The sequence below is a fragment of the Ptiloglossa arizonensis genome, chromosome 13, assembly GCF_051014685.1.
Source record: "Ptiloglossa arizonensis isolate GNS036 chromosome 13, iyPtiAriz1_principal, whole genome shotgun sequence".
Taxonomy (NCBI): Eukaryota; Metazoa; Arthropoda; class Insecta; order Hymenoptera; family Colletidae; genus Ptiloglossa; species Ptiloglossa arizonensis.
The window spans coordinates 7,734,379-7,753,981 of record NC_135060.1 but is presented as its reverse complement, the minus strand read 5'-3'; the positions used below and the strand labels follow the sequence as shown (position 1 = coordinate 7,753,981).

At 40.0% G+C, this 19,603-nt stretch overlaps 1 protein-coding gene across 2 annotated transcripts in view; it reads right to left on the bottom strand.

Moving 5' to 3' along the window:
• The window catches only part of Snf4agamma (SNF4/AMP-activated protein kinase gamma subunit), a 134,737-nt gene that overhangs the window by 46,376 nt on the left and 68,758 nt on the right, over positions 1 to 19,603 (bottom strand). For both annotated transcript variants that reach the window (XM_076325869.1, XM_076325868.1), the window contains exon 8: positions 6,856 to 6,989. In XM_076325869.1, the coding sequence (XP_076181984.1) occupies positions 6,856 to 6,989 (134 nt within the window). The remainder of the gene's footprint in view (positions 1 to 6,855; positions 6,990 to 19,603) is intronic.

Genomic DNA, 19,603 nt, shown 5'->3' with positions numbered 1-19,603 from the left:
CAAAAATTTTGGAGAAATAACGTTTCCTGTGCATCGACCTAACGAATAAACGTGAACGGTTTCACAGCGAAACGTTACGCAGGTTACGTTTGTTCGTTTAAAGGTTGTTTCTCGAGCACGATCGAATATTGATTAACTAAGCACCGATGAGGTGCATTTCTACCTATCTCTGCGTTCAATAATTGAAGTGCGAACAATCACCTGTACTTTGCGTTTGGAATAGACGTCGCGGCAGTCTGTAGGCTCACACTTATCGTACGCACGGTATTCGTCGTTGCTATCTTGAATTCTCGCAACCGTCGGTTAATGTGAAGGAAAAACCACGCGTAAATATTGATTTCGTCGTGACTTGTCGAATGCATTTCGTATTTTAATGAATAATTTTTTTCGAGTGAATAAATATTGCACGAATCGAACGAGAATTCAAACGGTTCGAGTAACGTTAATTTTATCGTGATTTGACTTCAGATAAAGTATTGTAGTATCTCACGATACCGATAAAAGGAATATTTACTTCCACCTTTATTGAACGGCCAGGTTCGACCGCTTCGAACACTTTCGATTTTATTCGTTTTCTAAAATCTTGACTCTACCAAGAGTTATTTTACCAATTGTTTACGCGATAAACGCAATATTTATCTCCAGTTATGTGTAAACTTATAAATCGTTTCTCAAGCGTTGCGAAATCTTTCCATTACACATTTTTGACGAAGATCCAAGAATTCAATTTCGCATGTCATAAAACCCCCATTCACTGTCCCATTCTAAGAGCACCTAAGAATTTACACAAACTCCCTGCTATTTTTTTTCTTTTTCTTTTTTATAATACGAATAACGCGAACGTTTCGTAGAATGTTTCTCGGGTAGTGAAAAATTAAAAAACATTCGCGGAAAACAAGAAATAAATTGTCCCGATATAAACAGACTAATTTCGCGAACTTTGTATAAGCGATACATACCGTTCTCTTGGTAGTTTGCCAAAATGTGTCAAATGAAATTTATTCTTCGATGCGATGTAAATTTAAGTGGACGTTGTCGCTGTCACTGTCACTGTCACTGTCAGACCAGTTCGACGAACACGTGTAGATTATGTAAATCAGTACATGTGTTACCCTGGCTGCGAGGCCAGAGACGCTGATTCCAGAAACCTTACCGCAAAACACGTTTCGCGATGATTTCTCATGATTTCAATTACACGTTCAAGTAATTAAAGGCCCCACGTATGTCTAGTCGAGGAAATATTGGCTTGTTAGGAAAGTCATTTCGTTTTTTTTTTCTTCTTGGTGAAAATGAAACACGATTTTTTTTAGAGCGTATAAACATTTTATTAAATTCTATATTCTCCATTTTGGAAAACGAAATGACTTTCCGAACAACCTGTTAAAATATATTATTCTTGATCCAGGACGCTTTCGTTCGTTACAAAACTTTCTAATTAATTATTAAAAGCTTACGGATTACGAGGGACGTAAACATATATTGTTGAAAAGCATTGACGATGTCTCTAAGCAATTAAATGGAATACGTAAAATTTCAGAAATAACAGAAATACTCGTATACGAAAATATTTAGTGCAGCAATGCAGCACGTTGGAACGTTATTCGACGATTATGTCCGACATTTTGTACGTTAGAAATTAATATTTTCAACATGGTCAAAGCTGCCACTTTTTCAAGATGAAAAATACGTTCTTATATTTTGCATAATATTTTTCTGGTTCTCAAGCCGGTCGGACTAAAAAGATTTGTTGAGCTAAAAATTCTTCCACGAAAAGAAGAAGAAGAGTAAATTGGACGATTTAAAATCTCACATCGAACCGAATAATATTTTTCAAAGTTGTATAGTTTGTACAGTTTCATCGAAAGATATAAACGTTCGAAAGAAATACAAATAAAGTACCGAGCAACAAACCTTGAAATCCCTTTTACAGTAACTGAAACATTAATCGGGAAATCTCTATCTTTCAACGTTACCAGCTTATTAAGTTACCAGTTTTATACCTCGTATGTTGCTCGTTAAATATAAAAACTGAATTCCTTCTTTAACGTGTTACTTATAGAACTACGAACGCGAAGTTTCAAGTCCTGAACCTAGACGCAGGTACATTCATGAGTACGCGAATGAATTTAAAAATCGTTAATAATGTTCATAATAGAGGAATTAGAAGAACGAGGAAGATATAAAGGCAGAATATAAGAATTGAGAAGACGAAAAGGCACGCGAAATATTTATCTCGATGGAATGCTTCGAAGATGACTCACAACCAGTGACTCTTTCCATCCAATTTACGACATCCTTATATGTGCAAACGATTTAACATAATATACAGTTAAAAGAAGAAAAAAAAACCGAAGGTGATCCTCGTATCTCGGTGAAACAACAAAATACCAAGAAATTGTTTTTTCGTCTTGTAAATCACCATCCATATCGTGTAACTTTTATTTCGCACGACTCCTTTACAAAGCGTACAATTAACAAAGTAATGTACGACCGTCGAGTTAGATGACTCATACTCTATACATTGATAATACAATGTATAGAATGCATCCTGTAAGACTGTGATTAGGATCGATAACAATTTACGGCGTAATTTCAAACTCAGTGATTATGTACCATCTTACGAGAACTGAAAACTTTCAACCGACTGTGGGTATAATACCGACTATCGATAAGAATCATAGTTACCACAAGCAGGAAAGGAAGACTACTATTTTACCGACAACGTTTTCAACAAACCATTCGAAAGAAATCATCTTTATCGACCGTTGTACATTACTTATCGACCGCTGAGCTAATCGGGCTCGGAATATTCTTAATTAACGGAAGAAGGCCGAAAGAATGAATTAACAAGTAGCCTATCAACGTGGGCTTTTTCACCTAGATACACACAGTAAAACGCTATGGAGAAAAAGTAACCTCGACCCACTTTAAGAAATGATAAAAACAGATATAGGGAAAAGAGTCTCGCCTTTTCTAGAGGTTTCAGTGAATTCCCCTCTTACGTTTCGAGCTTTCATCATGACCTACATTATTCCACCGGCTTTTCGTTGAATCGATATTTAGACAGTACGTGTGCGATAAATCGTCGCGACGAAAACGTAGGAACGCGCATAGGGGAACAAACGCGAGCGTACTGGCTGCACTCTACGCGAGACCGCTGTACCGTCGTTACCGATCAAAGGCTTCGTGGCGAAGACGAGTGAGAGATGTTACGTGCCCGCAGCGCGATACAGATAATACGTATCGTCGAGTCTTGTGCACATAAAGCGGCCGTATCTCGGCTGGAATGCGTGATAATACGAAGATTCGACGCAACGGAGGGAGCTCGGTAACACCGAAGAACTCGATCAGAAACGAGTGAAAGAGAGCTCTTCGTTAACGTCGAGAACGTCTCGATCAGAAACCGAGAAAAATACCGGTGTGCCGTTCAACGAACAAAGTAACGAAAACGCGGCTCCTTGCATCCGATACACCGTGGAGAATTTTATTTTACGATTTAAGCGTTCTTATCGTCCAGGACTCGTCGTTCGCGCGTACTTTACGGTGTGTTCTGGTTAGCTGCCAACATCGCTACACCACTGTAAGAATATACACATCGGTGGAACGTTCCGATTTAACAATCGTACGAATCGCAGAAATCGTAAAGTACAGGCCACGTCGGGAGATAATCGACAAACTTCTCCGGGCACGTTCGGCGGGTGATGTCGAACCGAAAGAGAAAAAAGAAGGAAAGACGAAGCCCGCGATATACCTTCGTTGTCGAGCCGTGCCAAAAAAAAAATATACCGCAACGGTCTGCAACGAAATAACGAGCTCTTTCGGTTTGATGCATCTAAGCATGGTTATCGTGGCGCGCACGAGAGTCGGTCTCGTGGTACTGTACGAATTGTAGCTGCTGCAGGTAACCAACGTGTTGTCGCAACGAACGTTGCGAAACGCCGAGCGATAAGGTATGCTGCGGTTTGGGAATCGCAGCTGATAATCACGGCGACTCCGTTGTGTCACCATTACGAGCACAATGTTAGCGTACGCGTATTAACGTACTCGGTGTTTGAAAACACACCGGGCGGGCGCCGTGCACCGTGTACAGAAGCGGTCTAATCAAAACACACCGTATAACCCGAGTGCCATACGCGGTCTACGTCTCCATAAATATTTATAGTCGAGTTCAAATCAAACGGACTCTCAAAGTCGCCGTGGTGTTAACCCCACCGTGTACTCTCGGTACTAATCGATCATCTAGTTTCATTGATTGTAATTTTTCTTTTCTTTTTTTTTTATGGAGGTGCTCTCTGTCTCTCGGTCAGGGAAATTGGCATAGCCCAAGACAGCGCTGTCCACGAGTGGCGCCTTACATGGCTTGCCCTCCTCCGCGTAGTGTATTATATTCGTCTGGAGCATGTATAGCTCGACAACTTCCAACAGTGGGAGTGGTCTTGGTGTGGGTTTGGTGGGGATGAAACCGGGTGATGAAACGTGGAGTCCCGCTGGGTATCATTCGATACCGTTTAAAAGAAGTAAAACCATGAAAGGATCACGTATTACCCAGAAGTAAGTTCTTCGACAACGCGACGATCTGTACGGAGTTTTGAGAAAAAAAAGATCTGGAATTGTAAATTACAACGAGACGTACAAACGAAAATCCTGGAAAACAGGCGTTTTTTTTTTTTTGGTGAAAATACGATTATTTTAGAGCGTGTAAACATTTGATTGAATTGTACGTTCTCCATTTTGGAAAATGAAATTACTTTTCGAACAACCTAATGGTTCAAACGAAAAAATATTTCAAAGGAAACTTCTCGAGGTAGAAACTTTCTCCGCGAAAATCGTGGAAACACAATTTTCTTTCGAACGAGGAGATACAGTTTTTGACCGAATTTTTAGAAATTCTTCGATATCGCCAATCAACAACGTTTGCAATATATCGTGCGATGTATTAGAATGTAATATTCTGTTTGAAAACCGGAAGGGAAAACGAGTCTGTTCGAATGTTCAGCGAGAGAAGATTCCGGACAAATGTCCTTTCGCTGCCGAGTATTTTTTTTTCCCCTCTCTCTCCAGTTGTCAAGCTGTACACGTAACACGACATCGGTCAGATGTCAATGGAGAAAGGTTTGTAAACACTGGATCTGAAAATGGGCAGCGTTAACGCAAAAGTGGTAGTCGAGTCTCCCGTGATACGCGGTGGAAAAGTGGCGTCGAGCAATTGATTTTACTCAAACTATAGCACACGCAGCCACACTTGACATCCAAACTGAACGACGAGTGTCTCGTTAAACGTTGAAAAAAAGGAAAAGGCCTCACGGTGTACCTGACCTTCTCGTTTCGAAAAGACCCGTACACACGGTAGAAAAGATTATCGATCATCGGACAGCGAGCGTGTGCATATATACACGAGAACAGTTCAAAAGATTTAACGAAGGCAGAACCGAGTTATCGGATGAAATTTTACACCAACGGAAGGTTATAAAAGTATAGACTTCCGTCTGTGACGTAGACAGATCACGGATACGTAATTTCAAGTTACAAGTGTATTGACTGTCGACTGAAACTTGACCGTGTCTTCTGCGTTTATTTATTTTTTATCTTTCTTTCTTTCTCTTCCTTCCTTTGGAAAAAGTCACGATGAAAAGGCGAGGTTCAGCAAATTGCTATTTTACAATCTACCCCTATTCAGGTTTCAAAGGCAAAGGTGATGCAAGATTCACAAAGAAAGTTGCGTGGAATGTCTCTGCTTTGGAAGAAAATAAGTAAACAGTAGGTGTTGGCTGTAAAGCCTACAGAGATCACCTAGGCAATGCTGGAACCAGGGCTGAATCGATATAGTACCGGGACGACTGTCGTGCTGTCTAGAAAGATTATACCAAGGAATAGCCCGAGTCGCAGTCTCGTTGAATCAACAGTACTGAACTGATCGGCAACTGTGTTCTTGTTCGGTTCGATAATTGTGTTCACATCGATTGACTATCACCGAAGAGAAATATTATCCCTCGAGTTGAACATTTCTAATATTTATCAATTATTTCCAACGACACGGAACATCTGATGCAAATGTTTTCTACGTATACTAAAAGTGAATATTTCGAACAATGTTTTGCCAATTTTTATAAAAAGTATCAGCGAGGAGGAAAAAAAACAGCGCGTGTGACGATTCGGTTTCGATTTCGCACGAATAAAGTTCTCAAAATACTTTCTGAGGAAAATTACCCGCCACTTTGAAAGAATTCGAGAAAAATTGAATTCAAAATTGACGGAAGTTGGAGCACTTCCGTGGAAAACGTATACTCGGTAAATTTTCGGAAACGGTGTTCTTTAAGTGTTAACCCTTTGAACTCGAAAGGAGACCCACTCTCGGCCGCCACACGATTCAGTGTACTTCTTCCAATTGGGGAAAATTTTGCGACTTGATTTCAAAATCGAGTAATTCAAACTGGTAATTAGGTATTACACTCTTTCAAGAAGTAAACATACGTATGCCAAGCATCGAAATAAAAATACTCCATTGTATATTAATATTGCGATTTAAAAAAATTTCCTCGAGGCGCCATTCGGGTAACGAAACCACGTCTTCTGCATTTATTTATATTTAATTATTACTATCAAGAAACGCTTCGAGGGCAAAGGGTTGAACTTTAAGATCTGTTGAAACAAAAATTTATCAAAGCATAGATTTTTTAAGATTTATTCCCCTAGAAATCCGCGCGAAACGGAAGAGACGAACCGCCTCGACGAAAGAATCCGACGTCGTTACACGCGCGACGTTTTCGACGCGATGATAATAATACTCGTGTACTACCGATCGATGTACGAAATTTCTTTCGAAGTAATCAAAGTTCGTAGAACATCGAAACTCACCCCTCTAGCGTCCCTGAAGAGTATGGCGGCGTGCACAGGATCCAAACAGGCGTCCGAGGCACGGTGTGGTATTGCAGGTGTACCCAACGAGAATCTCCTCGCACCTGGGTCCAGGGAACTCCTTCTGAGCGCACCTGAAATTCGTCCATTATTCTCGTTAAGCTGAAATTCTCAGTGAGATCGAAACCCTCTGGGAATCGAGTGTCCGACTATCGCGATGAAAGCGCAAACGAAGGAGTGCCGAAGTGTTTAACTCGCGAGAAACGCGAAGATAAATCGGCGGTGATTCGCTCGGTGTTACAACAGATAGCGGGGGAGGATCAATTAAATTCTTTCTTTTTTTTTCTTTTCTTTCCTTCTTGGCGAGCGGTATTATTCGTCGGTCGGCTCTACAATCGTTGGGATTAAGCCAAACGGAGTTACAACACTGACCTTAACTCGTTACAATTTAACACAATTTATAGCCAGACGTGCACAATCTTCCATGAGATTACGTAAAACGTGACTCGTTATTTACATTTCAATTGCGTTCGGGTTCGAACGTGTTCGAGTTCACGTATGACTCATCGGTGCTCGTTACCGATGTGTTTTCGTAGCGAGGATCGATAACACCGTTCGCGAGTCAAGAGATCGATGAAATTTCTCGGTTTCTTCTTATTGGTCGAAACGAACGAAATTTACATCGATCCGATCGTTAGGACATCGTTAACGATACTTTTCTATTTTTTTCTTTCTCGTTTCGTGTCATTTTTCGACCAAAGACCGAAATAAAGCGGTTTCGATGATTGAACCATGTTCGATCGTCCTGTCTACGGCGGATTGAATTTGAGAGGAAAATAAAAGAATTTGCGTATTTGTCGAACACGTATATGCTAACAACACTGAAACGTTGATACGACCGACACTTCCGTTCTCGAGAAAGAAACGTGCCGAAACAAATGCGCACGTGTTTTGCGTGAAATAAACTTTTTTCGTGGCGCGCAGTGTCGAACATTTATCGAATTGAACGTTACCGGTCACGAGAAACCGATAGCTCGTTATTAATTTCAATCGAACACCGTACACGAAAATACATAACACGGTAGCGAAATTATTTTCACACCGTTACGCCCTTTACGCAACATCCATCGTTCGTATCTTCGTAACATTATCTAAATTAAATATAACAATTCGCTTTCCTTCGTATACAATGAAACGCAATATTTGTGCAATAACGTATCGGGGCAAATATCAATAGACGTTATTAAACGGTAAATGCAAATACAACAATGTTTCACATTTATCGCGTTTAGCATTCAACTCGCTCGGCTTCCATCCCACGACTGCTTATTATTCGACATTCTGAATCAATTCTACCTTGAACAAATGTGACTTTTCCGATTGTATCTTTTTTTTTTTCTTCTAAAATTGTATCAATCGAGGAATTGAAAATAAATCCTGGAAACGAAATAATTTCCACGTGTGCGTTTCCGTTGCTCGCGCGATACGTTCGGCGACGATAATTAAAATAGAATAATTTCAACGTAAAATTTCGTAGGTTGGGTCCAACGCGGAGACGATTAGTTTCTTTTTTCTTTTTTCACGAGGAAGGTCACCGGTGCACGTTACAATGATTAAATCTGCTTCATCAGCGTGAAACGTTACCCTGATATCCCTCCGCTTATCGGTGGTATTTATTTCTTTCGTCCATTCCCGTCTACGATGATACCCTCGCTTGACAGAGGCCGATGATACACTTTGTCAATGATCGGAGAGACGCGTAAATATTGATACATCGCGGGTTAAATAACGCGTTCCAATGTTTCTATCGAAAGTTGCCACGAGACGCTATTGCTCTAAGTTTAACGCCAATTTTCTCCGTTACACATATATACATCGGAGTTAAAACTAGTATTCACTAAGGCGAGTAACAGTTACACTCGATTATTAGACAGTCTAGGGGAACAAGGACAATTATTTTCGGTTTGTTAGAATTAATGCATAAGGTACACTCGGTTCAAACGATTCGTTTATAGTATCGCAACCGCACGGAACGAGCCAAGTGCGCTCTCTCGATTAGTAGAATCACCAACCTCGTTCTACTGGTATAAGTAGCAACGATTCTTTCGACAAAATCGACACGAGACATTCGCACCGGTACCTCGAAATCTCTCAGTTCCTCGTTTTCGAGGCATTTACAACGAAAGTTCCTTCATCGGGAAGGAAACCACCGAAAACGAAGCGGTAATCGTTGTTCGTCGTTGGTTTATTCGGCGATAGAGAATTTAAAAATAACAAGTTTCACGAGTGGTGTTTTTCAACGTGATCGTTCCGCCAGAAAATACGTATTCTTTGCTTGTTCCTCGCTTTAACACCTCCGGAAGATTTATCGCTATGTATTTGCATCGTGATTACGTTCGACCCACGTTTGCAAAGTTAATCGAATGGTGGACAGGGACCGTTCTCGAGTATTGAAAAAATTCTCGAATATTAAAAAGTACGGTCGTTTGAGAAAGATCTTTGGTACCAGGTTGCAGAAAATAGAATTACGTTTAATTTGTACGCGAATAATCGGACGTGTCGAGGGAACTTTCGCGATTCTAACTCGATCCGGACAAAAATCCTCGACTCTCCGGTTGACCCGAAATTTTTAAATACCCGCATACTACGCGTTACGCGTATCAAAGTCTCGACGAACAGGTAATTTCAAAGTCACGTTATCGCAGATCGTTGAACTTGCAACGATGACCGAGTGTAACGCCACGAGATGAAAAACACGGGTTTTTACTGCGTTTTAAAAAAACATTTCTCACGTCGGAGGGAATTGTTTTCGCGTCGCCATCGAGCGATCCGGGTACGCTCTTTTCGACAATTCGTAAGTATCCTCGATAACGACGTAGATATATAAGACGAACGTGCTAAATGTAACGACCCTGTACAATGTAAACGGATCTGTTGTAATCTAAACTGACATCAAACGTAGTTGGATACACTTCGCTCTTCGCGATATCCTGTTCCAATGATCCGAAACTCAAACAATCACCGAACGACGAATCAAGGAGTTTCTTTATAGACTCTGTTTCGATACGTTCTCCCGCTGTAAATATTTTCTTAAACGATACGTACACACGTTACTTAGAAACGTTAGAACCAGATTCACGGGATGCACCGAATGGACTCCTCGAATCGTACGGTTCGAGATCCCGTGACTTCCATTGGTCGAATACGCGCCATAGAATTCCAATAATACCCGAAGTTGTGTACTACGCGTCAATGTGTACACTCGAGTGAAAAGAACCTGGCCGCGCTATTACAAACGCGTATTTCTCCTCGCGTTCGCGCGAATGAACGTCTGCTGTATTGGTGCGACCAAGTTTTTTCCTCTCCCGTGTATCTCGATATCGTGTTTCGACGTTCTCAAGAAAATAACACCACGTGCACGAGACGACGTAATTATCTTCCACGATGCAGTGTAAGAAGAGAAAAATCGTTAACGAGGACTGTAGCCGTAACTATCGATTACGATTATCACGATTAAGACGAGTAACTTCTATCGATCGTTTTAAACTGATCGAACAGTATGCGATACTTTCGCAAAAAAAAATATCTTTGTAAGATACCTTTGTCTCTCCAAATTCACAGACCGATTTCATCATCGGTCCTCCGTGCACCAATAAGCGGTGCACGACCTATAGCGAACGTTGCATTTGGCGCATAATGATATGCAATGCAAGAATGCGGTTACAAACGACGCGTTAAACACTGACGTACGTTTCGCGTGCGCATCGTTGTATATCTTTCATCCTGTCCGATCCGATTCGAGTGTCGTCATCGCCGAAATAACCGAAACAGAGTTCGCGTCATCGATGCGCCGCGGATCGTGGGCGTGTGGGTGTTGCGATGATCGTGACTCGTTTCCACGTTTCTGGCTCGCGACGAGCGGTGTCAATGACGTCGATCGTCATCCTTAGGAAACATTAATTGTTGTCATTCGAAGAACCGAGTTATTTTAGGCGGCGTGTATTCAACGCCGACCTTGAATCGCTAAGTCCAATGGATACAAAGGAACTGCGTCAATGGACGGTGTACGCTGCAGCTGCACATATGCAGTACGAACTAACGAACGAACGAACGAACGAAGAAACGTTTATTAATTTTACGAAGCACCTCATGATGTTCGGGACATCACGATGTTGTCGGTACGCGAAGATTGATGGATGCCCGGCTGTTAGCGAAGAAGGTCAATTGTTGACGAATGGAAAACGATCCACATAATAACCACTGATTGATCGAAAATTTCAATCGGGAGAAACGTTTCAAATCGAATAAAGCAACCGATCGATTGGAAGAAATTCTTTCAATCGATGAACCAAAGATCGAAAGGAGCATAATTCCACTCGATAAGCGGCACATTCTGTTACACTTGGGTAGGTAAAAATGAAAGTAACCGATCGATTCAATTTAGTGAAAATTTTTCTAACTTTTTCTCGATAAACATGGAATCGTGACTCGACTATCTTTGCTTGCTTCTCGCGTCAAATAAGAAGAAATTCAAAATAAATGACACGCACGCGACTCGAATCGACTTCTAGTACTAAATTATCTAAATTATTAGTCCTAATTTTCTAAATTATCCGCTTCACTGATCTGTAAGTTCGGATAGTTTTACAGTGCGATGCACAGAGGTTAATGTTTCAAGAGTACAATGTGTAGACAATTAATAAACAATTTGGTATTGTGTTCGTGTTCTCAAGCGCAGTTTGAGAAAGAAATGGGAAAACTTGGCAAAGCTTCTATCAAAATGAACACGGTCGATGAATTAAATAAATTTATCGGGGCTGACTTCGCGGGACAATACTTTCCAATAAAGACAATCGTTCTTATTTGAGAAACGATTAGTTTTTAAACGTACGTTTATCAAAATTTATCTTTGTTCCTTTTCCATGGATCTTATTAAGAACGTGAATTTGTAAACTGTAATTCTAAAATACTGTCTATAACATTTTATACTTTTCAACGAGTTGGCACATTAACGAATGATAAAGTTACGCGAGTAGTTTTCTAATGATTTCACGAGGTATATTAAAGTTACGAAAGTTTCAAAATTTCATAAAACGCACAGGAAGAACAAAAAGTTGAAATTTTCACTTTTAACCGAAACTTTCGAGTTTTTTCGCGTAGAATGAAAGGAAGCCAAGGTCGGACAATGAACAGTGTACGCGAGAACGTAGTGTGAAAATTTGAAGTAAAAAAGTTCATTAGAGTTTGAAAAATCTTGACGAACAGTTGGAAAAATACTGTTGTCGGAGCAAACGCATCGAACCTCTCGAAAATAATCTACGAGTTCGATATATCTTTTCGAAATTTTCAAATCAAACTTTGGGAATATATTACGAATCGATGAAACTTTTCAAAGACACCGAACGAAATTTTCGTACCTGCACCGGATATCCCTTTCAAGGGAGAAAGAAAGAGACCGTGTAGGATGTATATTGATGCTTGGCGAAGATGGTAGAATTTATAACGAGGCTTGTGCCTCAAATTCTGAACTCGGAATAATAATGCGATCGGATCAAAATGGAGAGGCTGAGCTTGTAGGACAGAACGATGTATGTATAAAGTCATTCACTGAGTTAAAAATAGACGCGTTCCATATAAAGTGGCAACCTAAATCGGACCAACGGTTACAGAAATAATTCTTAAAACGATTAGGAGATTATAGGAACAAAATGTTTTACGTCAAACTGATACAACTGATACGGTGAAGTAACTTCATTTCTATTTTACTTCGCTTAACCCGATCGACTCCGAAAATGTAATTTATACGTGTTCACGGAAGAAGCCAACTTACAAGGTTAAATAATATACCGGTTACTTGTGTCGTAACATTACGTATAGTGCCGCGACTTCCTAAACACGCAGAGGTATCTGAACCGTGTTTAACGTGAACAAACTTGTTCAATTTGGCGCGTCAAAACATCGAGAGAATAGGTGCTTTCGAGCGTCGCAAAAACAAGTTGCGTAAGTGAACGCAGCCAGTAAATTAATATCAGAAATCCTCTACTAGTGGTAAACATGGTGTACTGAATAGACACTTTGGAATATATTATATATTCGAACTCGCGCGGTCGGAAGGTGCACGGAAATGCAATTCTAAATGCAATTCTAAATGCACGACAAGAGTAAAGCGAGTTAACGAGAAAAATTGAGATTTTCTATATTTTTCCTCCTATTTTCATCGGAGTACTACCATCGATAAAGTTTCCACGATGATAACGAGTCCGATTACGACCACGTTCCAACTACTTTTAATTATACGTTATTCGAATCATTTCTAAAAAAAAAAAGTTACGTATAATTAAAAACAGTCCGATCGAAGTCGCGTTCGGGCTTATTTTTATCGAAAAAAGCTCATCTATCTGTTGCTAATACTTTCGTAACGATACAATGACAAATATACACATTTTCAATTTTCATCAACCAATGAAATTCTATTCCTTCAGTGTACCTTGTCGTTTCTGCTTGAACGAACAAAAGCAATGATCGTGGATACACATAACCGGAAACTACTGTACAAACTGCGGAACATTAGGGATATTTGGTTAGCAATTTTGATTAAGAACGTACTTAAACATTTTTGTTTTCACGATCTGTTAAGTAATTCATAGCGTTTCTGTTTCGACGATACGATACACCAACAAATGATAACTCAATATAAAATTATTATACTAATACATATTATATATAAATGATATATTCTGTCTTTCTTTTTCAACGATGTAATATATAAAAACGATTAAAAAAGAAATATATATATATTCTGTCTGTGACATTACTTTTTGTTAAATTGTTTCTAATTTTCCTACTTTCTATCTCAACGATGTAATATATAAAAATGATGAAAAAAATATACTACGTATAAAGATGTAAAGTAATGATAATAATTTTATATCGAGTTATCATCTTTTTGTGTATCGTACCGTCGAAAAAGGAACTAGGAAAGTAAAGGGTAATTTGAAAAATTAATATAAAAATATCTCTATTGTTCTGCAGTTAATTTGTATCCATCGACTTCTATAATCCTAGCCCGATCTCTTTGCACTTCTTTCGCAAGCTTGAAACTTCGCTACCGAAATAAAGGAAGAAGAAAGTAAAAAAAGAAAAAAAAAAAAGAAAAAAAAAGCTAAGCTCGAAGTTCGCAATCTTCGAAGCTCGAAACACCTCGTTTCGGTTACCTTGCCTGAGTATGCTTTCGTAGATTTTGTACGTGGTCTCGCAATCGGCCTCCCGCAAAACCGGATGCCGTGCGCCACCATCGAGACTCTGACTTCTGTTCCTGAAATCCTCCTCCTTCTTCCGCGGCGCGTCCTGACACTCGCTCTGTCTCCTGATGTGTCCCAATCGTCTCCCGAAGTGCCGTATCATCTCCTGTATACTGTAATGATGGTGTTGGTGCTGTTTCTCGTGGTCATTGGTGGGACTCGGCGACGTGGGCGACGCTCGACCGCTTTGCGTGCTATGGTGTTGATGCATCTGTTGAATGTGATGAAGGGGATGATAATGGTGATGGTAATTCGACTGATGATGGTGGCTGTTCCCATGGATCGTGTGGTAGACCGAGTGATTGTGGACGGCATGGTGATGGGTCGAGCTGTGATTGGAAGAGTTCGAGCCGTGAGAGGATCCGTAAGACGTCGATGAACCGTAGGAGTACGTCGAGCTCACGGAACCACGCGATATACGTTTCTGTATGTGTTTCTGATTCAACAGATCGTGGAGGAATTTTGTGTCGTGGTGTCTGGTGTCCGATGCGGACGAGCTCTTCGAGTCCTGATGGTGATGGGCCGTTCTTGTGTCGCCGTTGTGAGAGCCGTGATGCGACAACAGGTGAGTTATTCCGTGCATCTCGATCAACGGATAGCGGTAGCGGTAATATCGGTCCACCTGTTCACCGTGTACACACGAACTCGATGCTGGCTCAACGTATCGTCGATTTCGTTGTCTCGAGATTACAAATTCGATCTCTTCTTTGTTATTTTCCTTCTTCTTCTTTGTTATTTTTCTTCTTCTTTTATTTTTATCTGTATTGTCGTACGGTAAACCTTCGTTGTCAGAACTGGACGATTCCCAGGATTGAAATGGTGGTCGAACGCGTCGTGAAAGACGCGAACGAACGTGTGGTGTAGTGTATCGATGTGGATGGAAACTGTGGAAAATAACGATGCGCTGTTAAAACGAACGAGACGATAATGAAAGGCAACGTTTTGAGACTCGAGAGACGTCGACGATATTGATTACATAAATCCAATTATGCCACCTCGATAACGTAGTATTCGTACACGCGGAAAACGATGATACATATTTTATCCGTTATTGCGGACACAAAGCAGAGATCCGTGAAACGGGACGTTCTCTGGACACCAGGTGCGAACGCGTCCGATTTAGCAACGGGAATAACAATATTTCTTGTACGACAAATACCAGGTGGCTCTTTCGATTCGTCACGTGGATCTAAGTTTAAACGAGATTCAAACTCTTACCGCTGACGCGAAGTTAACCGTGTTCGACGAAACAATCGCAACAGCAGTGATAGCTTAATTGCACGGGAATTGAAATTCTCTCGTTGAATCGTCAACGATGACGATGATTTTTCACCGCAATACGCGTTTATTCCATTTCCACGCGTTACGACTCGCGCGTATCGCATCGAGTGCTCGCCGACTCGAACGAATTATAATTCTTTTTTTTTTGTCGCAGATTGAAAAATTACTTTCGACGCACGTGAAACGAGAAGTTTACGAGCGAACGGAACCACTCAAAATCGATTTTTGGCAACACGGACCGCCCGGGATATCTATAAACAAGAACTTCGCGAAATAGCCGCGACTTTACGTGCGCATCTGGCAAGATCGCAGAATTTCTAATATCATCGATCGATGCTTCCAACGCCAACGTCGTCCGTAACTTGTTTTATCTCTCGTGAATGAAAATATTGATCCAATAGCGAATTCGTATTATATTTGTTTCAACACGAATATTTTCACGGGTGATTCGAGCGTTCTCTTTATCAACGAATACCAAAACGAAAGTCTCGAACTAATCAATTATTTGGAAGATTTGCACGATAAAATCGACTGGTTTGCATCGCGTTTCTCGTTACAACGTTCGTTGTTCGTTCGTTCATCTAACGGTCGATTAGCGTACACTCGATACGAATTCTCCTTTCGAACAGAATTTGGAAATGGTATTCAAACGACGAGTAACCATTCAACGTGGTTTCTCCTCGTCTTCGTGCCAGAACTGTTCGACTCGATTGATATCGATCGTTAAACGTCCAACGCGCTCGTTGAACTTCGTCGTCGAATGAAGTTCGAATTCAAGCAAAGATGAAATCAGCCACGAATTACGTACCGCCCTGTACGTAACCAAATAACGCGTTACGCGTTTCACAGAAGGATTAAATCGACACACGCGCGCGGTGCGTTACTTAACTGCGTGTACGGTGCTGGGATTGAAGTGCCAAGCACATCCTCGAACGAGGGTTAAATTAGAATTCAGGAGGAAACGTTTAGCACACGCGACTGATTGCAAAATTAGAGGAAGTAGCCGGAGCCACCAATTATTAAGTTGTTTCTACGAGAACGATTCTACTCCGTGAGCGGGCCTAGTCTGCTATCCGAAACCAATTTCGTAAAAAGTTTCGTGCTGGTGAAATTGTTCAATATGCAATCTCAGGGTAACGGAAACCAACCTTCGGGAATACATTTAATTTGCATTCGCCGATAGAACGAATTGAATTCAACATCGATTAGCCACCGAATACTTCGGTTCTTGAAACGATCGTAGTAAATTCGAGACGAATTTACTTACGTACTGTTCTCTGTTATTTTTCTTCGCGTTTCTATTTTCGTTTTCTTTTTTTCTTTTTTCCCCCCCTCGTAGGAATTCTGTTTATCAGGAAGTTAAAATCACGTCAACGACTTCCCGACGATACGCTTGGAAATGTCCCGATTTTGACAACGGGGTCGTCGATGTGGCAAATTTCGGGGTCGTGGCAGGGAAACTGGGTCATATCGATTGACTGTCTCTCCATTCTGGAGGAGTGCACGCTCAAAGGAATTATTATAGCGCTTCTTCTTTTTTACTCTTTTGTTCGACGAGACGAGGCGAAAAATTGGTAGCGAAGCTAAGACAAGAAACTCGAGCAACGACGCAGAAAACAAGCCTCGGATCGTGATCTCGTTTACATTTTGCTTCGTGGAGTTACTCCGTGTGTAAGAGAAACAAAAATTAATCGTCCACGATTCGCGAACTCGTGACGAACGAAAAGAAATATTTCGCAAATAATCGTTTACCATTGAATAAACCAGAGAACTGGACTCGATGTACAGTATACTGATTCGCAATTTTTTAATCGTTTTTGGAAAGAGAAAAATACCTGTCAATATACTAAAAAATACTCTTATAAGAGTTCTCGAGATATAGATTCAACTTACGAGGCTTCTTTAATTACAATGGTGTAGAATTGATGATGATGGGAGAGAAATCTGTAGATGATGAGATTCAGAAAAGAATCTTTGGAAAAAGAATACTTGTCAATATACTAAAAAATACTCTTACACGAGTTCTCGAGATATAGTTTCAACTTACGAGGCTTCTTTAATTGCAATGGTGTAGAATCGATCGAGGTGTGAGAGAATCCAAAAAATCTTTGGAAAAATAATACCTATCAATATACTAAAAAATACTCTTACACGAGTCCTCGACATATAGATTCAACTTACGAGGCTTCTTTAATTGCAATGGTGTAGAATCGATCGAGGTGTGAGAGAATCCAAAAAATCTTTGGAAAAATAATACCTATCAATATACTAAAAAATACTCTTACACGAGTCCTCGACATATAGATTCAACTTACGAGGCTTCTTTAATTGCAATGGTGTAGAATCGACAAAGGCGCGATAGATTCAGAAGAAAATATTCAACAAGTTAGTATTAAGTAATTGCATAGTCACGATAAGTAACTCGAGCGTAAGTCACGGTGACGACGTCTGCGAAGTCATTGTTCTTCCAACCACGCACAGGTTTCATAACGGAAATGATTTCCAATCCGACGTTCGTAAAAATATGCTTCGAAAGAGAACCTCATTGTTCAAGGGATACAATTGTAAGGGTTTACAATGAGATCTATGAATTTTCAACGATATCATTAACCTGTACCAATTGCGTAAGCTTTGTATCGGTGAATGATTTATCGTCCAAACGAAACGCGCTACATTTAGCGATTAAACCTCTGTTTCTCGATTGTTCAGAGTATCCAAATATTGCCTAAAAATTCGAAAACGTCGCGTAAAGCCGATCAACGAATGAACTATTTCGATATTGCTTAGTCGATCGCGTTTCACATTCATTTCCACACCGTCCTGTCCGTCCTACGAGTTTACTACGTTCTCCCTGAATTTTCCCCCTCGATCAATGAAATCTCCCGTTTCGACGCAATTTCTACGGTGTTTTCGTGTCAAAGGCGTCCCAAAACCCATCAGAAGTTATTACGCAGCGCGCCCTAGTCACTTAGGGGTAACGAAAGTTGGTTACGTAACTTCGCAGTTTCGAAAAATACGTACATAATTGGAACCACCCGGTAGGTAAACAATCATTTGAAGAAAAATCCCTTCGAGCGAATACTGTATGCTCCAAAAGGGTCACATTGAACTTTGACGCTAATTGTTAAACTTTTTGATGTAAAGATCATAATTGATGACAAAATTATTGAAATTGTATCTGTACAGATGGATGAAAGTATAAATAAGATGGATAAAAAGATCATACTGTTCGAAACAGTATATCTTTAGAAACAGAAATATTTAGTCTTATTTAGAAAGAAACCGTGGAGATAATTTTCAAATATAATTAAAGAAAATAATTAGGTAGTTTTGTACTGAATTATATTCGTAGTTCAATATTTTGTGTCGTATCCGAATTATACACTACCGTAATAATAATCAAATGTCGGTATCGATACTTTCAGTTGTCTTTAACCATTCACAGATGTGAGAAAATACCATTTTTCGTAAATGGTATTTCGTTCTACGTTGCCGGTGGGTATGACCAGAAAAGATTGTCCAGTAAACCTTTACCTTACTCCTATATACAGGAATCATTGCAAACACCTATTTATGTACCTGTATTTAAAGCCAAGTTCGCTGGACAATCCTCACTGATGAGTTCACCGACAAACTAGGACGAATCGCCATTTTTGGGAAACGAAATGTTTCCACTTCATTAATCGCTGAACACGACAAAAAATAATAATAACGATCGAACATCCTTGCAATAGTATATGCTCGTAAACTCGGATCGGTAAAGAATTAATTTCTAGCGTTAAAGTCTTGAAAAAATTTGTAACAATGTACAAAACGATTACACAGTAACGTCCGTTCGAATCCATTTTTATTAAAAAGACTACGATCAGAAGATCATCGAAGTAATTACAGTTAGGTGTTCAATATTGTTTAGAATAATTGAACCGTTTGAAATATCAAAAAATGATGAAAATACCACGAATTGAATACAGAAATGTTTTTACTAAATGGCGAATTTATGTAGCACGTACGAATTTGTTTTCTTTTCCCCGATGTTGGACGTATTATTAAATCATAAAGTAATTTGTGCAGATCGTTCGATATTTATTGCGAGCAAGGTATCGAGTACTTTTATTTATTGCAAAACTGCTAAAGACATTAATCTTCTTAATACCTTGGTTTCTGTG